The 17,306-nt window shown below is 49.1% G+C and overlaps 1 protein-coding gene across 1 annotated transcript in view; it reads right to left on the bottom strand.

The window, feature by feature from the left end:
- The window catches only part of LOC8026290, a 149,985-nt gene extending 134,556 nt beyond the window's left edge, over positions 1–15,429 (bottom strand). The window contains exon 1 of the mRNA XM_029982997.4: positions 15,053–15,429. Within this exon, the coding sequence (XP_029838857.2) occupies positions 15,053–15,137 (85 nt within the window). The 5' untranslated portion in view covers positions 15,138–15,429. The remainder of the gene's footprint in view (positions 1–15,052) is intronic.
- Between the last annotated feature and the right edge of the window lie 1,877 nt (positions 15,430–17,306).

The following is a 17,306-nucleotide window of genomic DNA, read 5'->3' as shown; positions in this document are numbered from 1 at the left end:
ATGGGCGTCCGCGATCGCCGATAAGGGGTCGAGGCGCACCGTGGCGAAGAACAATGGCAAGGAAAAGAAATGGCTTCCGCAACTGCATGGCTAAGAGATGTCTTCACGCATCGAGTTGAATGGCCAAATCGTCGGCATCGGCTGAAAAGGTCAATGCCGACGATCTCTAACGGCCCCTGTGGGCGGTGGAACCTTACTGAAAGACTGAACAACACATGCCAGGAATAACAATGGCGTATCCCACTGGAGAGCTCAACGTAGCTCAACACGTCCAGCAGCGGGGTCGTCATGAAACCGCTGAAGTTTTTTGGAGCGCAAGTAAAAGGAGACAACAAATATCTGCGAGCGCTTTCCTTCATCTGCGTAGGTTTACTCTATTAGCCCCGAGAAGTTTGCGTGGCGCCCCCTTCCGGCGCACCGGGGTGACGTCACGGCGAGGACAGAATTTTTCCCTGACTCGCCCCGCTCGCCCTGTCGAGGCTTTGACGACGTTACCTGTCGGCGTGCTCGTTTCTATTTTTTTTTTTTTGTGAGCATTTTTTTGTTGCAAGTGTAAATTTTCATATGTGGCTTTATTGAGGTATTGCCTGTAGCTGCGGGCGAAACTTCAACCAACATTTCAGGCATGGTAGACAGGGCAGTCAACACATGAATCGCAGCTGGTATATGTAAAGGAAGAAATACGGCCACAATTGTAAGAGCATCATTTTCGATTTACAACTCACACTATCAATGCTGCTGATCGTCTGAATGAATTGACAGGTTATTATAATATTTCTTTTTTTTTATCTGTTTTTAAACAAAAACACCGAAGCAGAAAAGCTGCATGCTGCTCAAGCAACACGTTAAATATAGTCTGGGCCATGAAGAGAGAATCACAAGTGAGACAGCCCAAGTGCAGGGGCAAAGCAAAGAGAGAAGGAACATTTATTTATATACATTGCTCGTATTTGACTTTTGTTGCATTCGGATAGTATTTCAATGGACTACACTGGTGGTATCTGTGGACTTGTTTATATCATTCCTCAGGTAATGTACAACAAACGCAAGCGAAGGTGTCTAGACCGTTATTAGTTCCTTGGGCTCTAAAATTGAGATTTTAGCTAAATCAAATTGTACTAAAGCTAAAATACCAGAAGCTTTTCTCACGCAAACTGTCATCCTTTTTAGGTTCTACATTTTCTGCTGCTACTGCAGCATCTACCAATGGACAGTTGTTCGAATGCTTGCTGTTCCTCCTGCTTCCTCTGCTGTCAGAGAGTCCAGCTGTAGGGAGTTTGGAGGCTGAGGAAGCTTTTTGGGGACATGCAGCAGTGTCTCTTTTAATTGGAAATGGCAATTCAAACTAAACGGTCTTTTTTCTGAATACACAAGGCTGGAATAAAGAAAGAATGCCAGGAAAAAGAATAAACATTCTAAATTACGGTACTATTGATGTGTATATTTTGGGCAGTTCAATACATCTCATACAAGCGACTAGGGGGCAATTCGGCCGTGTTTCCTACTACCATACAAACTAATTTCCAGTAATGGTGCATCTTCTAACAAATAAAACATGCCTGCATACGTGTACGAACTATATCATTAATTCACGAAGAAGCTACATTGATGTAAAACAACCCTGTTCCACGAGTACTTCAAAGGCCTTCAGACTCAGGGCCTTTAAAACATCTGCGAACCAGCGCATGCAGAACTGGCACGCGCAGAGTCGGGGTCGCCAGCGAATTTGCCGACCGCCCAAAGGCCTTTGATATAAACGCCATTTGAAATGCCTGCAAATCGAGGTGTAATATTCTCCTAACTCTTGAACATGCAAGGGACAGAATTACAGCGTCTGGAACACTTACGCCGCCACTTCACAAACCCCTCGCACGATTGCATTGTGCCGTGTGAACCGACAGAGAGGTTCATCGGCGGAATTGCCTCCGCCGATAGCTTTCGGGATTTGTAATCCAATGATAAGCACGCTTATAAAGGGTATGGAAGCAGGTCGGTATCGGCCTAACCCAGCGTCTTGTACACAAGTGCCTGCTGTACACAACGGCTAAACAATGGACACCGGGGCAGAAGCGAACCGGATACGAGAATGCGAAGCGGAGTCCTCCCCCTGACGTCACGGTACACCTCACCCAATCAGGGCGCGGCGACCGCAGCGACGCTTGTGTTCGTTCTCGGGGCTAATAGTTTGTCAAGAATTAGCGTCGCACAGGCTACTGTGGCCCAGCCAGTTTCTCACTAGTGAATTCAGTGGTATGCCTGCTCCGGTTCATTAAATTAAATAACTTGGAAAGTACTCTTCTTAGAGGTCACAGAAATGTGTTTACAACTGCGGGTGTGCGTGGGTGCGTGAGTTTCTCTGTGCGTACATGTCTATAAGCGTATGCCTGTAAGCCGTGTTGCACATTTTGTTTCTGTAACATCCAAAAATTGTGTGTGAGACGAGTGCGTTCTTACCACTGGTGCTCAAACTAGCGAAACGCTAATCAAGGATGACTGAATTTATTAGTACATGTTGTATTAGCTTTTATAAGAAATTTCTGATCTTCTATGTTTTCTCGTGCTCTCAAACGACTGAGTATGACAGTGGCAATCGTGTTTAAATAGGTCTGGACATGTTTTGACATGTCTCAAGGTTACTCATGCCCAGTTGCGACTCAGTGCAAGTCTAATATTCGAAGAGACAGGATGTCAGGACTCAGAAGTGTCCTCGTGCGAATCAAGTAAGAAAATAATAGATTCTGAGCAACGCTCAATAAGAACATTTCTGAAAAAAAAAAAAAAAAAAGTGGGGGAAAAAATTAAAAGAGACTCATGAACGCAAGACTGCAGTTTATCGTGGGTCTGCTCCGTCATTCTACTAAGGAACATTTTGGAGCAAGCCGTTAAAGCGGGGGGGGGGGGGGGGGGGGGGGGGGGGGGACGAGCCATTCATTTGATCGAATGACGCTTTTGCGAACGCCCACGTTCCACCGAATGACACTTTAGCGAATAGTCGGACGCCGCGAAGCGTCGTTTTCGGGTGGGCCAAGTAGGCTGACATTTTTGTAATGAGCCGCCAAACACTGTCGCCGCGAAGCGGCGTAAGCGCAGCGCGGGGTTAAAGCGCGAAACACATGTACGACGAAACCGTCCGATCCGACGTGCGGACTGCCGGAATGACCTCGGGGGGAGAGGGTTTTCGTAGCACCGAAGAGCGTTGAAAACCCTCGCCTCCGACCGTCGTGTTGCCTGGTCGGACGCCGGATCGGACGGTTTCGTCGTACACGTGTTTCGCGCTTAACGTGCTCCCCCGTTATTCGCTAAAACGACGATTCGCTCAAATGTCGCCGTTCGCTAAAACGTCATTCGCTCATGTGATATGAACTTTTCAAGTGGAAAAGAGAGTCCGTTGAAGATGACCCTCACTCAGGACGGCCTGTGGCAGTAACTTCCACAGAAATGTGCAAGACGAAGATTTAATTTTGTCAGACAGACGAAAATCTCCCAAATCACAACAAAAAAAAAGGGCACCTCGGCAGGTTTAGTTTAGAAAATAAGTCATTAAAAGTTAGGCATGTCGAAGGTTAGTGCAAGATGGGTTCCACGAATGCTGACGCCTTGTCAGAAAGCCTCCTAAGCTGCAAATTTTTATTAAGTGATGGAATTGAAAGATGTTACATTCAAATTAAAGTCTGGAATCTCCTCTTTCCCAAGAGCACATAACTTTTCAATATAGTCCCCACCGGCGACGATGCACTTCCACTACCGGTGCATTAATCTACGCATGCCGTCGTAGACGATTGAGGAGCGGCTGTTGACGAGACCAACGTCGCGCTGTGGAAGAGCTACAGTTCTGAGATGTTTTGCCTCGTTCACCTTACAGCCCGGACCTCGCGCCATCAGACTTTTGGCTGTTTTCTAAGAGAAAGGTACATCTGAATGGTACAGGGTTTGCGTCCGACGACGAGGTTACCGATGCAGTACGCCGTTGTTGTCGTCAACAGCCACCCTCGATCATCTACGACAGCATGCGGAGAGTAGTGCAGCGGTATAGCTGAAGTATGTAAAAGTTACGTGCTCCTGGAAAAGAGGACATTCAAAACTTTCACTCGAATGCAACATTTTTCAATTCCATTACTGAGTAAAAAATGTTACAGGCGAGGAGGCAAGACTTATTGATAACCCCTCGTACTTTTCGTGTAAAGCTAGTCAAAATATTAGGCGCTGGATGAAATCAGCCATCTGCGTTAAATTCTCATTTCGGACTCTTTTTTTCACGTTCCGCCCATTGAAAAGCACGACGAAAGAGCCCAAGTACGCACCAGATGTTGCCACCTCACCGTCTCCTTCCACTCAATAAAGTCCGTCTGCTATAGTCAGCATCACCATGGAAACGAAGCGTCTTCTTTGTAAATGAACGCACGAACGTAGCGTCTGAAGCAAGGTGGTCTGAAGCCAGCAACGGCAGACGTCATCTTCAGAATTTCTCTCCGAGCAGAGCAGAGTGGAGCGAGGTCACGGGCCATTTTCAGAGGTTTAGACACAACCACAATATTTAATCAAAGTCGTGGGTCATTGAAGACTTTGATTAAATTTGGTGGTTGTGTCTAAACCTTAGAAAACAGCCCGTGACAACGGAGAAGAGAGTGAGAGCGACTCAAACCGGCCAGTTCTCGATCGGCGGTTTTCGGGTGGAAAGAAACCGAATTTCGAGCCGCGGTTTTGTTCTGGGTAGTTGGGCTCTCATTTGTCATGTACAACTGAAAACCTCGGCGAGCATAAATACCCTGTCAGTGTCCCTTTAAGGGTGAAGAGAGTAGTCCAGCACACTTAGTCCACAGGCGACCGTCGGCACGCGCAGTTGTTTTTCAAACGGCAAAGCTCTCCACGTGTACCCACGATATCACGAAAGTACCAAGGGATAGCACAGCGGGCGTAATGATGTCGCAATTTAAAACAGCGGCCAATAGAAAGCGTAAAATACCTCCTCCCTTCGCGATTACCCCAGTTACCAGGAGGGTTTCCTAGCACTTTAAGAGCACAAAAGATTCAAGGCCCTACGCACCCACGGAAGAAGCAGAATGGGAAACTTTTCATTACAGCGGGCTCGTAACACACTTCATCCTCGAACAAATTAAAACTTGTCTCGATCATTCTGATGGACCCGGAGAACACAAAAGTGTGTTGCGTGAGTAGCGCCTCTGGAACCACTCAAAGCTCCCCGTAACAGAGCACAGCAAATGGACCAGAGCTCTTGCTGAAACTGCTTTGGTCGTCTTACGTTCGCAAGAAGTGTTGTAAGTAGGGCTGGGCGTCGATTAAACATTTTAACCCGATTAATCGCCTGCCTTTAATCGATTAATTAATCGATTCATCGGTCTCGTTCATTTCCATGTATAATGATATTGTTAAAAATTAAAATTGCATATATTTTTTTTTGTTTTTGCTGAATATTTGTTAAACGACGCAATAATTTTCGTTATGAATCAGCTTCGATATACAGTTGAGAACAGTTAAAAAACACTCACACTCAAATAATATTACTTCAGCTTCATGAGGCAAAAATGTTCATTGATATTCTCCGGCAAGAGCGGCCTCCTTTAATAGTTTGCAATAGTCTCTGCTGCGCTAAATGGACACTCGCACGGCGTTGAAGTCGCTGGAACATGTGTAACCTTCTGCACTTGTTTGAAGTTACAAATTTCCCCCTTACAGTTTACCTTAAGTCAATATTTCACCTAAATGTTTCACTTCATATAGCTGTGCTCGTCCATGTCTGCATAGTGAGAGCGTTTCATTTTCATTTAATTTTGGTTCGTCAAAATTTTACCGATTAACCGGTTAAACAAATTAATCAAGATTAAAGCATTAATCGATTAATCGGTAAGTTAATCGATCAATTGCCCAGCCCTAGTTGTAAGCGTTTTAGGAGGGTTGGGGGGAAAGTGGGAGAAAATCGTGTACGCGCGCTGGGTAGCGAAGCCAAAGAGGACGTCGCTGAACGGAAGCGGCGACCTGTGGGCACCCTGCGTCCGCTAGGAGCCGCTACCGATCGCCCAGCGAACAGCGCGGCCACTTTTGAGTCAGCGTAGGGAGAGCGTTAAGTAGGGAACACATGAGGGACAAAAACGGACGCCGTGCGGCAGTTTCCATGGCTACTTGCGCGCATGCTGTGACGTGGCGCTTTGGCATAGGTCCACGTTCCAGCGTCCTGGGCTGTCTCTATGGGCATCAGCGCGCGGCACCCGTTTCTGCCGCTCGTGCATTCCCTGCTGTAGAGCTCCTGTGCCGCTCCAGCTGCGCTTCCGCCAGTGTGGTAGCCCAAGCAGGCATGTCGACCTTGCAGCACCCACCGGTGTACCACTGCAGTCGAGCTGCGACTATCGAGGTCGCTTCCTGATGAGTACGCGCGACGCCGCCGCGAGAGGCCTATCGGCACTGAGTTAGATCTGCAGAGCCCATACTGAGGCTCAGTGTGTTTGTCGTATACCAATGGGACGCCGGAAAAGAGAGAGAGGGGCGAGGTGGGCTCGTTCTGGTTACGGCCAGGGGATGAGTGAGGGAACGAGGTTCGTCTCAATTTAATCAGCCGAATATGGCCCTCATTGTCTGCAGCGAAGCACCACAAGAAACACCGCCTCCTTTTTTTCTGTTTGTAGGCTCTGCCATAAAAACTACGCTACCTTTTTTCAATACACCCAACCGACACGTGTCCGTCGGATATACGACGCACGCACGGAGTACAATACTTGGCGAACGAGAGCCACGGCGCACGCTCGGAACAGCCCAGTAGCCAAATATGGCAGCATGCAGAGGGAGAATACTTTCCTGGAAACGAATTGGCCCGATGCAGAGAGGAAGAGGTCGGCAGGGAGCGTGCAAAGAAGACGCCGGAGAAAAGGGCGCGTGTTTCGCGTGTGTTTATTTGCTTCGGGCGGCGACGGGTCAGTCGGCCCACCGACGAGTTCATGCAACTCAAGACGGCCGCTGATGGCCCGAAAGCGCAGTTGCCCTTGTCGAACGTGGCGGGCACGAGGAGTTTGAAGAGTTATTTAGTTATTTATTTGGACATACTGCGACCTCAATTGAGGCCATTGCAGAGGTGGAAAACAGAGGTTAAAATAAATCAATATTGAACAACAAACAAAAACAAAACATTAGAAATATCGATTTAACAATCACACATGGAGGCACGGAAAGTTTACCTATTTCTAATATAAAATCACCATAGGCAAGTACGTGTTTAGATTCATCAACACTGTTCCATAACTCAATGGCGCGAGGAAAAAAATGTTTTTTAAAACAAAATGAGATCGAAATAAAACAATGTTCAAAGGATGAGATCGTCCGGTGCGAGTGATATCTGTGAAAATAATGGAGTTCATGCGCTGCGTAACATAATTCCCATTAACATTTTTTTTTTTTTTTTACATTTTTAGCCGTTCGACAGTGCGCCAGAAAGACAAAGATTCAATTCCCAACATTGTCATAGCCATAGCAGACGATGGTGAGGAATGTCGATCATAATTATAGTAAATACACCTGGCAGCCTTAGCCTGAATTGAATCGAGAATATTAATGCCTTTTTTTTTTTAGATATGGGTCCAAAAAAAGGGATCCATAATCAAAATTTGCCTAACGACAGTTTTAAGAACGGTTAATTTGACCTCTTTAGGAGAGCATTTCAACGTGCGTTTGACGCTTCCTAAGGGCGCGAGAACAAATGAAGTTAGCGTGCATGAAAAGTTAGCGTACAGCAATCCTCAATAGACTTTTCCGGAAATGCGTGAAGTCCCCACCGTCTACTTCACGCATTGTGACGTTCCGATGTATGGCACATCAGGTTATCCATACGAACCAAAGACGAAGTTGGCGTCTGTTTCACATTTTGTGATTTCTGAACGCAAACAAGGCAGAAGGAAAGCAAAATGGGGTAGTTAATAATTTAATTTCGTGTTAGCTTAACTTTTTTTTTTTTCTGCGTTCTGAGCTCCTAATGATAAGAGAATATGAATCGTGAGGCTTCCAGATTACAAGAAGCGTTCGGGTCGGCATTAGCGTACACCTGATCATACCCATAATTCCCCTTGCTGCGAGGTGTCCTGGAATTTTTCGGAAAGGTATATTGTCACTGACAGGAGGTAGGACGCGGGAAGGGAGGATTAGCCAGGGGCGCGTGAAAGATCCGAAAAATTGACCTCCTTCGATAAACACTTTGCAGCAGATGTGCATAGCGCCGCCATAAGCGACCTTCAGTTTTCTTTTTTTTTTTTCTTTTTCGTTTAGTTTACTTCATCTTTACCACAGCAGGACAGGTTATTGCCATCTTAGATTCTACAGTGTTCTTCTCCCCAGCATAGGCCCTTGTGGAGACTCGTCAACGCCCGCTTCAGTTGCTCGGCATCTCGGTAAGACAAAGGAAGGTCAGCAGAGGCTGCTGTAATCTGGCGCGTGTGTAAAGAGTTTGGAGTTTATACGAGTAAGCCAATACACGCATGCACTTCTCACAACCTCATCATTCGGTATGTTGCAGCGCGATACTATACCACAAACGGCCCCACAAACGCCTGGCGCCGCTTTGTGGCGCATGCGCTCGGTGGCGCTCGTTTCACTATCAGCCCGCCCAATAGGTAAAAGCGTGGTTTTGATCGTAGTTTTTTTTTTTTTTTTTTTTTTTTTTTTTTTTATGGAAAACATAAATGTAAAAAAGAACGCCGTTTGAATGCGGTTTTTCTTCATTGCCCGTGGAGGCGTTGACGCTGGTGGCGCTATATAACGCCATCCTCCAGCAGCTGCTCGAGTGCAAGCAACGGAGAAAAAACAATTTCTAACGCCACTCTTCCGTGGGGCTTGTCAACTGATAGATCTAAGAACGTTGACCGAATGCGCCTGGAATTCGTCGTGCGCTTCGTCGCTTTCCAAGCGCCCCCTTTCTTTCTTTCTTTAATCAGTGGAAATCAATGGGGAGACGTTGGCGCTGTCTCCATTGTTTCGTTGTTGTTTCATCACGGGGATATTTACACGCACCGGATAGTGGTGGCCAGTCGGGACACTAAATGTCTTGGAAGCCCACGAAAGGACTCGTCGCTTTTACGTATACGGCGAGCTACGAAGTGCACTGTCGACTCTTCAACCACTATCAAGTATGCAACCTGCCGGCATAAAGTTTGGACTCCACGGAGGAAATTTATGGCGAAACGATTTCGCCGGGCCGCGTTCGCTCTGCACGTAACGTCAGAACTGTGACTTCGTCGCTCCGCCCGCAAAGCGAACGTGCCGCCGGGCGAAATTCGTCGGTCGTTCGCCGCATATTTGCTCCATGGCTCCGATATACACGTGGACAACACTCTGTGGCTCAGAGGTACAGGAGCGCGTGGCACGAGTGCTGATCCAAGCTTTGCTAGCGCAAGTTCCACGGGAAGCTATTCACGAGCTCCGCAGCGCAGGATACAATCGTGAGCTCACTGCTCGACTCTTGGTTGCACGAAGTGCCGCGCAGCCGAAGCAACTGGCCACGGCCTTCGAGATTGTTGGCGCGCAAAAGCTTCTCCTGCTTTTCCAAACGCTCGTTTGCCCAACAAAGAGCAGCGTATTAGCATTAGCATCTCAAACGTTAGAGGTGTACACAGTACACGGGGTGCAGAGCTCGTATTAGCGGCGAGATGTTTTAGTGGCGCCCTCCTACGGTTCCCCCTTGTGACGTCATTACCTTGCAAACAACAAGTTCGATGGTGTTTGTAAATAGCATGCTGGAAGCTTGAAATCATTGCGCTCTCAGAGGAACACAGCCAACACCGTCAAGATTAAAGTTCCTTCATTCCTCTTATTTCCGTCGATGATAAATCCTTTTCTTGCGTCATAGTCAGCGATCGGCCAATCGTGGAAGGCAGAGGTGGAAGGCCGACCACAGCGACGCTTTCGGTCGCGCACGTCGCCAAAAGTTTCGCTAACACTCCAAAGGCAGAGGCGCGCGAGCGCGTTGAGACGCAATTCAAGTGCCACTCAGCTCGTGCGCTGGCTCTGGCAGTGTTCTGTTTCACCCAGCCTAGAGCCACTAAATGCGCTCACAGTATCGACACTTTGTTACCCGATTTTCTTGTGGACGCCGCCATCTTACTGCTTAGTTCAGAGCAGGCGCAACTGTCGATCGTCGCAATTCAGAAACGTGACTCCTGTTGTTAGGAAGCTCAGGTGATATCGGTTTGCTCTATCGCGAACTGTTTTAACGTTTCTGGAGGACGGAAAAGCGTTGCCTGCGATTTCAGATAACGCCTCAGATGACTGGCAACCAGGGTTTTAAACACCAAGATGGCCGAAGTGTCGTTACTCTGAAGCGTATTTAGTGGTCTAACCCAGCGTTTGCTAAGACGCGGCTTCCAGCAAGCTGGCCCTGATCATCAGCGAACAGTGGGAGAGATTGTCGCAGAAAAGTCCAAAGCGGCGAAAGGGCCGGAGCCGTCAAAGCCCCGCCTATAGCGAATTAAGCCATGGCGACGGCGTCCCGAGGAACACTTAATTAAGCCCCCAACGGTAGAGAACAACACTCGGATGTCAACATACCGCTTCCTTGAAAACGTAATGTGTGTTGCGGTGAGATGCAGCGAGTGTAATTCGGTCAAACGAGCGCGTTTTTAAGCCCAATGATGATTTCTTCAAGACGTATCCGAAACATTTGTTTCTAAAATTAAAGAGAAATGAAATGATGAGGAAGGACCCAGGTCCAGGCAAAAAGGGAGTCCCGTCGTCATGCCTTACGTACACACCACCACAACAAAAACAACCGCGAGTCTTTTTTTTTTTTTTTTTTTAGTTTGTCTCGACGAATGAAATGGTCGGAGAAGAGCTTTGCGCACCAAGAATCTCAGAGGCCTTGAACTGTAGAGCTATGTACTCTATAGAGGTATAGCCACTGTCGACAAATATGGCGGCCGAAAACAAGTTGTGCCAGCTCAACCCACAACGCTCGGGTTTAAACAAGCACCAGCTTCAAAATGGTATGCCTTGATTTTGATCCATTACGTTCAAAAACTGCAGCCGCGCGTTGGCGTAAGCGAGCTTGCCTCCCGAGGCCTATAGCCTTCTTCGGGGAAGCGATGAATGGACTAGCTACTGTACCTTATACCGCGCTGCTGAACGTTAATAAACACGCAATGCCTGGTTCACGCGGTTGCATAGGTTGCGTTAAAGGCAACGTTGCTCTGAACGCCAACGTTGGCTACTCGCGGCTCCAGCAACGACGTAGTCACCGGGAGAACTCGTCGCCCCACACAACGTGACAAGCAATGTAAGGCGCACCTATTTCGTTAGGTCGTTGTTAGTCACAGGCTTCCTGGATGTCGTTTTCGTTGCTGTGCGGACACAGCTAATGCAGCTTCCCTCGCTTTACTTCGGTGGCCACCGGAAACTGCCGACAACGTGCAATCTGGGAAGCCACAAGAGACGAGCAGAAATGTCGACCTGTTCCGGTCAGCTGAGTGCTTTTCCGTCAGGTGCCGTCCGTTTTGCTAGAATCGCGAATACCTCGCGGCTCCAGTAAAGCTTCGAAGTCGCGAAACGGAGAACAATGAGCCCGACGTATACTTTACGATGAGTGCCACAATTTTCGTACTTTGCGCCAATACCGCTTAGAACGAATCCCTCACGTCTGCGAGCAATAAAACACGCGTTCGTTTTTCTCCCCACGCAATAAATGTCCCAATAAAAAAATTAAGGAATCTATAGAGGAAGACATTTAAGAGTGGAACGCGAATGCCGTGCAAGCGTGTCTGCGTGGCCTAGTCAGCAGTGTGTCTAACTCGCAACCTAAGGGTCGTAGGTTGGAATTGCGCCTAAAATTATTCAAATACCTTCTTTAAGGCAAATTAATTACTTTATAAATTGAAATAATTTCAGACATAGTGTAATACGCAAAACAAAAAGCGGGGGGAGGGGGGACGTAAACGAAGGGAGAACTGGACCGGAAGCGGCTAACTTTCAACCTCAACTCGCAGCCAGAACAAGCGTCCACGTGATCTGCAGCCGATTATATATGCCTCCAGTTTTGATCATAGCCACGCGCTGAGGTTGGCAAAACGCACGACACGCGCTGAGTTCCAGACATTGTTATGGTTCGGCTGTTGTCGTCATTGCCGCAATCGGACACGGGCCTCTACCCGAATGCTTGTCGAGCTGTCGAATACAACAAGCCCAAATGGAGTGCTCACGCAGTGCTCGGGTCTAATCTATGAGCCGCATTCAAATACAATCACTAAGAAATACCGCGACCCCCCCTTTAAGCCCACACCTGCCAATAAAGTGGCCAATAAAGTCTGCGACGAATGCACCAGAACACACTGAGGCGCGTGCCTCGTGCAGCCGTCGGAAGACAATGGCAGGGCAGTACATGGGCAGTACTGCCAGGATGAAAGCGGCAGGGCGTCTGTTTCAGATGGCCGGCGTCCACTACAGACGCGCTCGTCGCCTCTTTCCTCGTGCTTGGGATGCGCGTGAACGCTCCAAGCTCACGAGACGCCCAAGTGGTATCGAAGAAGCTCGCACTGGAGGCGGTACCAGTGAAGAACTTCCCTGCCGTTCTCATTCTGCCAGAGATCAAGACGCCCTGCAGTTTCTTCAGCTCTCGGTCCTGGTATATGTGCATCCACCATCGAGCACAACAAACGTCGGTACTTGCGAGAGAGGCGACGCGTCAGTTTTATCCTACGGTCTTACGGGCACAGTTTTCTTCGGAAACCCCGGGACCCCTGCCTGAATAAATATCTTACAAACAACTTGTAAAAAAAAAAAAAAAAAATAAATAAATAAACTCATTTTGATTTGATTTGACACAGGCACTGGCGGGTTTCATCCCGTCAGCTATACTCGTTGTCACACACACACAAAAAAAAAAAGATAAAAGAAGAAAAAAAAAAACGTTTTGCGCATTATTTATGCGCCGTGCGAAGTAGTTCTTACGAGATTTGGTTGTCAAAGGAAGAAACAATGCTTTTGGTGTTTGAAACATGTACGTCTTGGTAAAATAACATAAGTCTGATCCTCCATTCACAAAGTCAACATAAAGGTACCTTTAACATAGGTCCCTTTGCTATCGGCGAATCAGCCCTTGCTCTTGGGTCGCGAGGACACGCCACGCGCGGAAGATCCTTCATTGTTTGGCCGCAGAGAATAAAGGTCCCTTAGCTAAAGGTATACCTTTACGGTCGTGTGAATGGTCTTAATTCAACGCAGGAAAGGGGGCAGTAAGTTTCTCAGCCAAAAGGGCATATATTCCTGTGGATCTCGAGTTTGGACAGCGCTTATGGCATAGAAAGTCGAATATCTTGATGATAATGCAATTAGAGAAAAGTACAAGCGAGCTCGACAAGAATGGCGAAAATATTCCATGGAGAAGGGAACCAAGGACAAACACAAAACTCCATAGGTGACTGGTGCGCGACCGACGGCGGATTTTTTCGGTCGCGCACCAGTCATCTAGCTGTGTTTGTCCTTTGTCCCCCTTGTTCCCCTTCTCCAGGGACTATTTTTGTGGAATACCTTTCGGTCGCGTTTCGGTTCTTCGTCTTTACGCTTTTCCACGTTGCTCGCGGACGCTCAGCTCGCAGAATTTCATTGAACGATGTTTTTTTGTGAAATAAAATAACAAGAACAAAAAAACTTGAGAAAAGCTCCTGATCATTCTTATGAGACACCGAAAGTGCGAGCAGCGTTCTGCTTTTGTTTGTTTTAACTTTTTGCAGTTCCTTCAGACATTTTGTTACCGCGCGTAAACAGATGGTGACGTGCGCTTGTCAGCGTGTGTCGCGCATGATCGTATGCAGTGCCGTTTTACGGTCGATACAAGAATTACACGGTCGCGTCTCCAGGACGCGCTCGCGCCCTCTGGACGAGAGAAACAAGCATGTGGCACGCCCCAACGGAGGACGGGGGATTTAGTTCCACCACCTCGGGGGATCTTCCAACGTGTAACCCAAATATCGGTCGCACAACACCTTTTCCGCAATTGCTTCCGTTAGATTGCGTGCACCTCGGCCGGAATTCGAACCCGCCACCTGGGGATCCGCGCAAGCCGGCGCTTGGCCTCGGAGCCATGGCGGTGGCTGACATCCGTTGTATAAAGTTGCCTTTCAATAACCCGCTGTCCCCCATCGAAGTGAAATAATAGGAGCCCCTATCATTTCGTCGAAACTCGTTTCGTGGAAATACGTTTCGTTCACAACTTATCATGGACACACGTTTCGTCAAGACGATCGTTTCCTCAACACTCCTTATGCGAATTGCACGCCGTAGGGACATTTGATCACGCGTGTATCATTGGGGTGGGCGTTAACCCCCCCCCCCCCCCCCCTCCCCTTCCCGGCCGACGTTCACGCCGCTTCGCGGCGACAGTCTGTGACGGCTCATTACAAACATATTTACCCATCTGACCGACCCGTACACGCCGCTTCGCGGCGACAGTCTCATGCAGCTTGTTACAGCAAAAAGCTAATTTGACCTGTCGATGGAACATCGCGTGTCGATGCAACGATCTGTCGATTAAACGTCCTTCGATGAACTGATTGCCACCGAAATAATAACCACCTCAAAAAGCTGTAGATTAGGATGTGTCGCGTGTCATGTCTGCTTTCACACGACGCATTCGACCACTGACCACCGGATTTCCAAGCAGATAGCTTCTACACGCGTAGTCACGTCGACTTTATTTGAGACTGGACCAACGAAAAGTCGCCGTCACTGGCATCTGAACTTAGAACCGAAACGTTAGTTATGAGAGCACGACACGGTGCGAATATGTCAAAATGGGTATGTACCGACACTAGCATATTTAAGAATAATAAAAGCACGGTCGCGCTTTTTCTTTTCCACAGTGTAGATTGTCTGTTTCAGGAGTCAGGACGGGGCAGGTGGGCACAAGAGAGAGGCCGCACTCCTCTTGAGTCGTGGAGCGGGCGTCTCTCTTGACCCCGCGTCGCCTCGGTGTGCGGGCCCCGGAGGAAGACCGAGGTGCGAATCCCAGCGCCGTCAGGCCGCGGCGCGGACATCCGCGCTCCGGCGGTCGCGTGCCGAAGTCTGGGCTCACCGGTGCCGCGTCCGTCGACCGCCAGGCCCAGCGCCGTCCAGAGGAGGCCCGCGAGAGCGGCGCGGCAGCAGCAGCGTGGACGCATGACTGCCGCGGCCAGGGAACTCCCGCCCGCACTCGCGCTTCCTCTTCCCGCTGCGCTTTATAGACGCGGAAAGAAGAAAGGCGGCCGGCCCCGCGAGAGGGCGCCGCCGGCCGCCATGTCCCCCGGAGAGTGCCGTGGGGCTGGGCGCCGGCGGCGGTGAGCGGCACCCGCAGCCAGGCGGAGAAACAAGGCGCCTGACCTCGGCCGGCAGAGGCCCATGACGGCTGGCCCACTTGTGGCCAGTGGGGGGGCGTTGGCCGCGCGCTACCGCGTCCCCCGCTCGGACAGCGTCGCCCTCTGCGGGGGCTGGCGCAGCCGCTGGCCGAGCCGCGGACAGCGACTACGCGCTCCGACGCCTCCTACCGCCGAGTCCGGCCGCCACCGAGCCCCGCAATTGCCGCACCAACCTTGTCCCGTTCGTGAACATTACAATTCGCCCATCACGTACACTGGAGTGTTTTCTTTTTTTTTCTTTCTTGTTTTTTTTTAAATATAAAGCAATTGACAAAAAAAAAACAAAAAAAAAACGCCGCTTGAAATGAAGTAATGAATGCAGTGCAGCCGTCGCCGGGCACGAGTGCGAGATGAAAAGCGGCGAGTTATTTGGAAATTTTAGTAGACCGTTTCCGCAGCCCGCTAAGCACCCGTACAACGCTCCGTAATTCGCCACAAGGCCTTGAACTATGCAGACAAGGCTGGCGGCGCGCATGCGCAGCTGTGGCGTTTTCTTTACGGCTACCGTAGCGGAGGAGAAAAACGGTCTACTCCAACTCCCTATTTACTTCAAAGTCACGAGGGAACCCAGTTTAGATTTTCGACGCGATGGTGAACCCCGAGAAAGGAACGGAAAAGGAAACACAGAAAAAAGCCCCCCCCCCCCCCCCCCTTTCCCCCCAAAAAAGAAAAAAAAAAAACAATCAACATAAATAAATAAATAAATAAATAAAAACTTTCCCTAAACCTTCTCTATTTTTTCGTTTTCTTTTCGTTGCCGCAGCACGTTCCGATCGGAGATTCGTAGTTGGTCGTCAACACCAGCCACGGCAGTTCGATTCAAGGAAAGCCCCTTCGTTCACTGGCGACTTCCAGCTCCGAAACTACGGCGGGAGCGACCTAAGGGGACGCGAATGGCCACTGCGGAAGCGGCGTGCAATCGCGATTCGATCCAGCAGGAAAAGACACGACCCAGTGGAACGTCTCGTGGAGCGCGGGCATTTCGGCGAGTTTTTTCCTCTTAGTTTCGGTATCACGCGGTCAAGAGAGTCAGTGAAGAGCAGGAACAGATATCTTCCTTCCGACTTTTAACTGCTACGGCCCCTTCTGACGACTGGCTGCAATGCGCGCACTTTAGGTCCTATCCTCGCTAATTATTCTGTCCCACTCGTGCTCTCTATACGAGGTTCCCGCCCGAGAAGTCGTATTAAGTCGCCTTCCACTTCTCCCTGTGCCCTTTTAGAGCGCTGCTCTTAGGCGCCCGTTTGCCTGTTTCGCAGGCGTCGGCGTAACCGCGCTAAAAGTAGCGGGAAAATCGACGTAAGGTGACCTCAACACCAATTCAGTTTCCCCGCTAAATTTATGGGGGAAAATGACGTCACATGACTTTGTGTCTCTGTCACCTATGAACACATTCGGTTTCTCCGCTAGATTCAGCGGAAAAAAATTGCGTCACGTGACTTCAACAGCAATTCAATTCCTCGCTAAATTTAGCGGGGAATTGAATTGCTCTTGAGGTCACGTGCCGTCAATTTTTCAGCTATATTTAGCAGGGAAACTGTGGGAGGAGGGGAGGGTACGGAGGAGGAGCATGGGAGGGTACGCAGGAGGAGGAGGGGAAGGTACGGAGGAGGGGCACACCCTTTCCTCCGTACCCTCCCGTCCTCCTTCTTAGAGCTGCGCTCTAATTTCGCGTTATAGAGATTTGTAAACGTCGTCCATTCCTCTTTTTGTGCTGTTTTATTTATTCACATCATGCACAGACTCGCCACTTTGCTTCCTAATAAACATTTTATGAAGTACGCGAATGGTATTCACGCATATATTTGGGGGGGGGGGGGGGGGGGGCGGGCGGGGGGGGAGAGATTCGGCAACCGACGAACTTTCCCGGGAATATTGGGCAAAACTTGCCCAGACGGGCCCACATGCATGCGCTGCTTTTTGTCTGCTCTGGAG

This window comes from Ixodes scapularis, unplaced genomic scaffold (genome assembly GCF_016920785.2).
Source record: "Ixodes scapularis isolate PalLabHiFi unplaced genomic scaffold, ASM1692078v2 PGA_scaffold9__187_contigs__length_104089568, whole genome shotgun sequence".
NCBI lineage: Eukaryota > Metazoa > Arthropoda > Arachnida > Ixodida > Ixodidae > Ixodes > Ixodes scapularis.
This window is presented reverse-complemented; position numbering and strand designations above follow the sequence as displayed.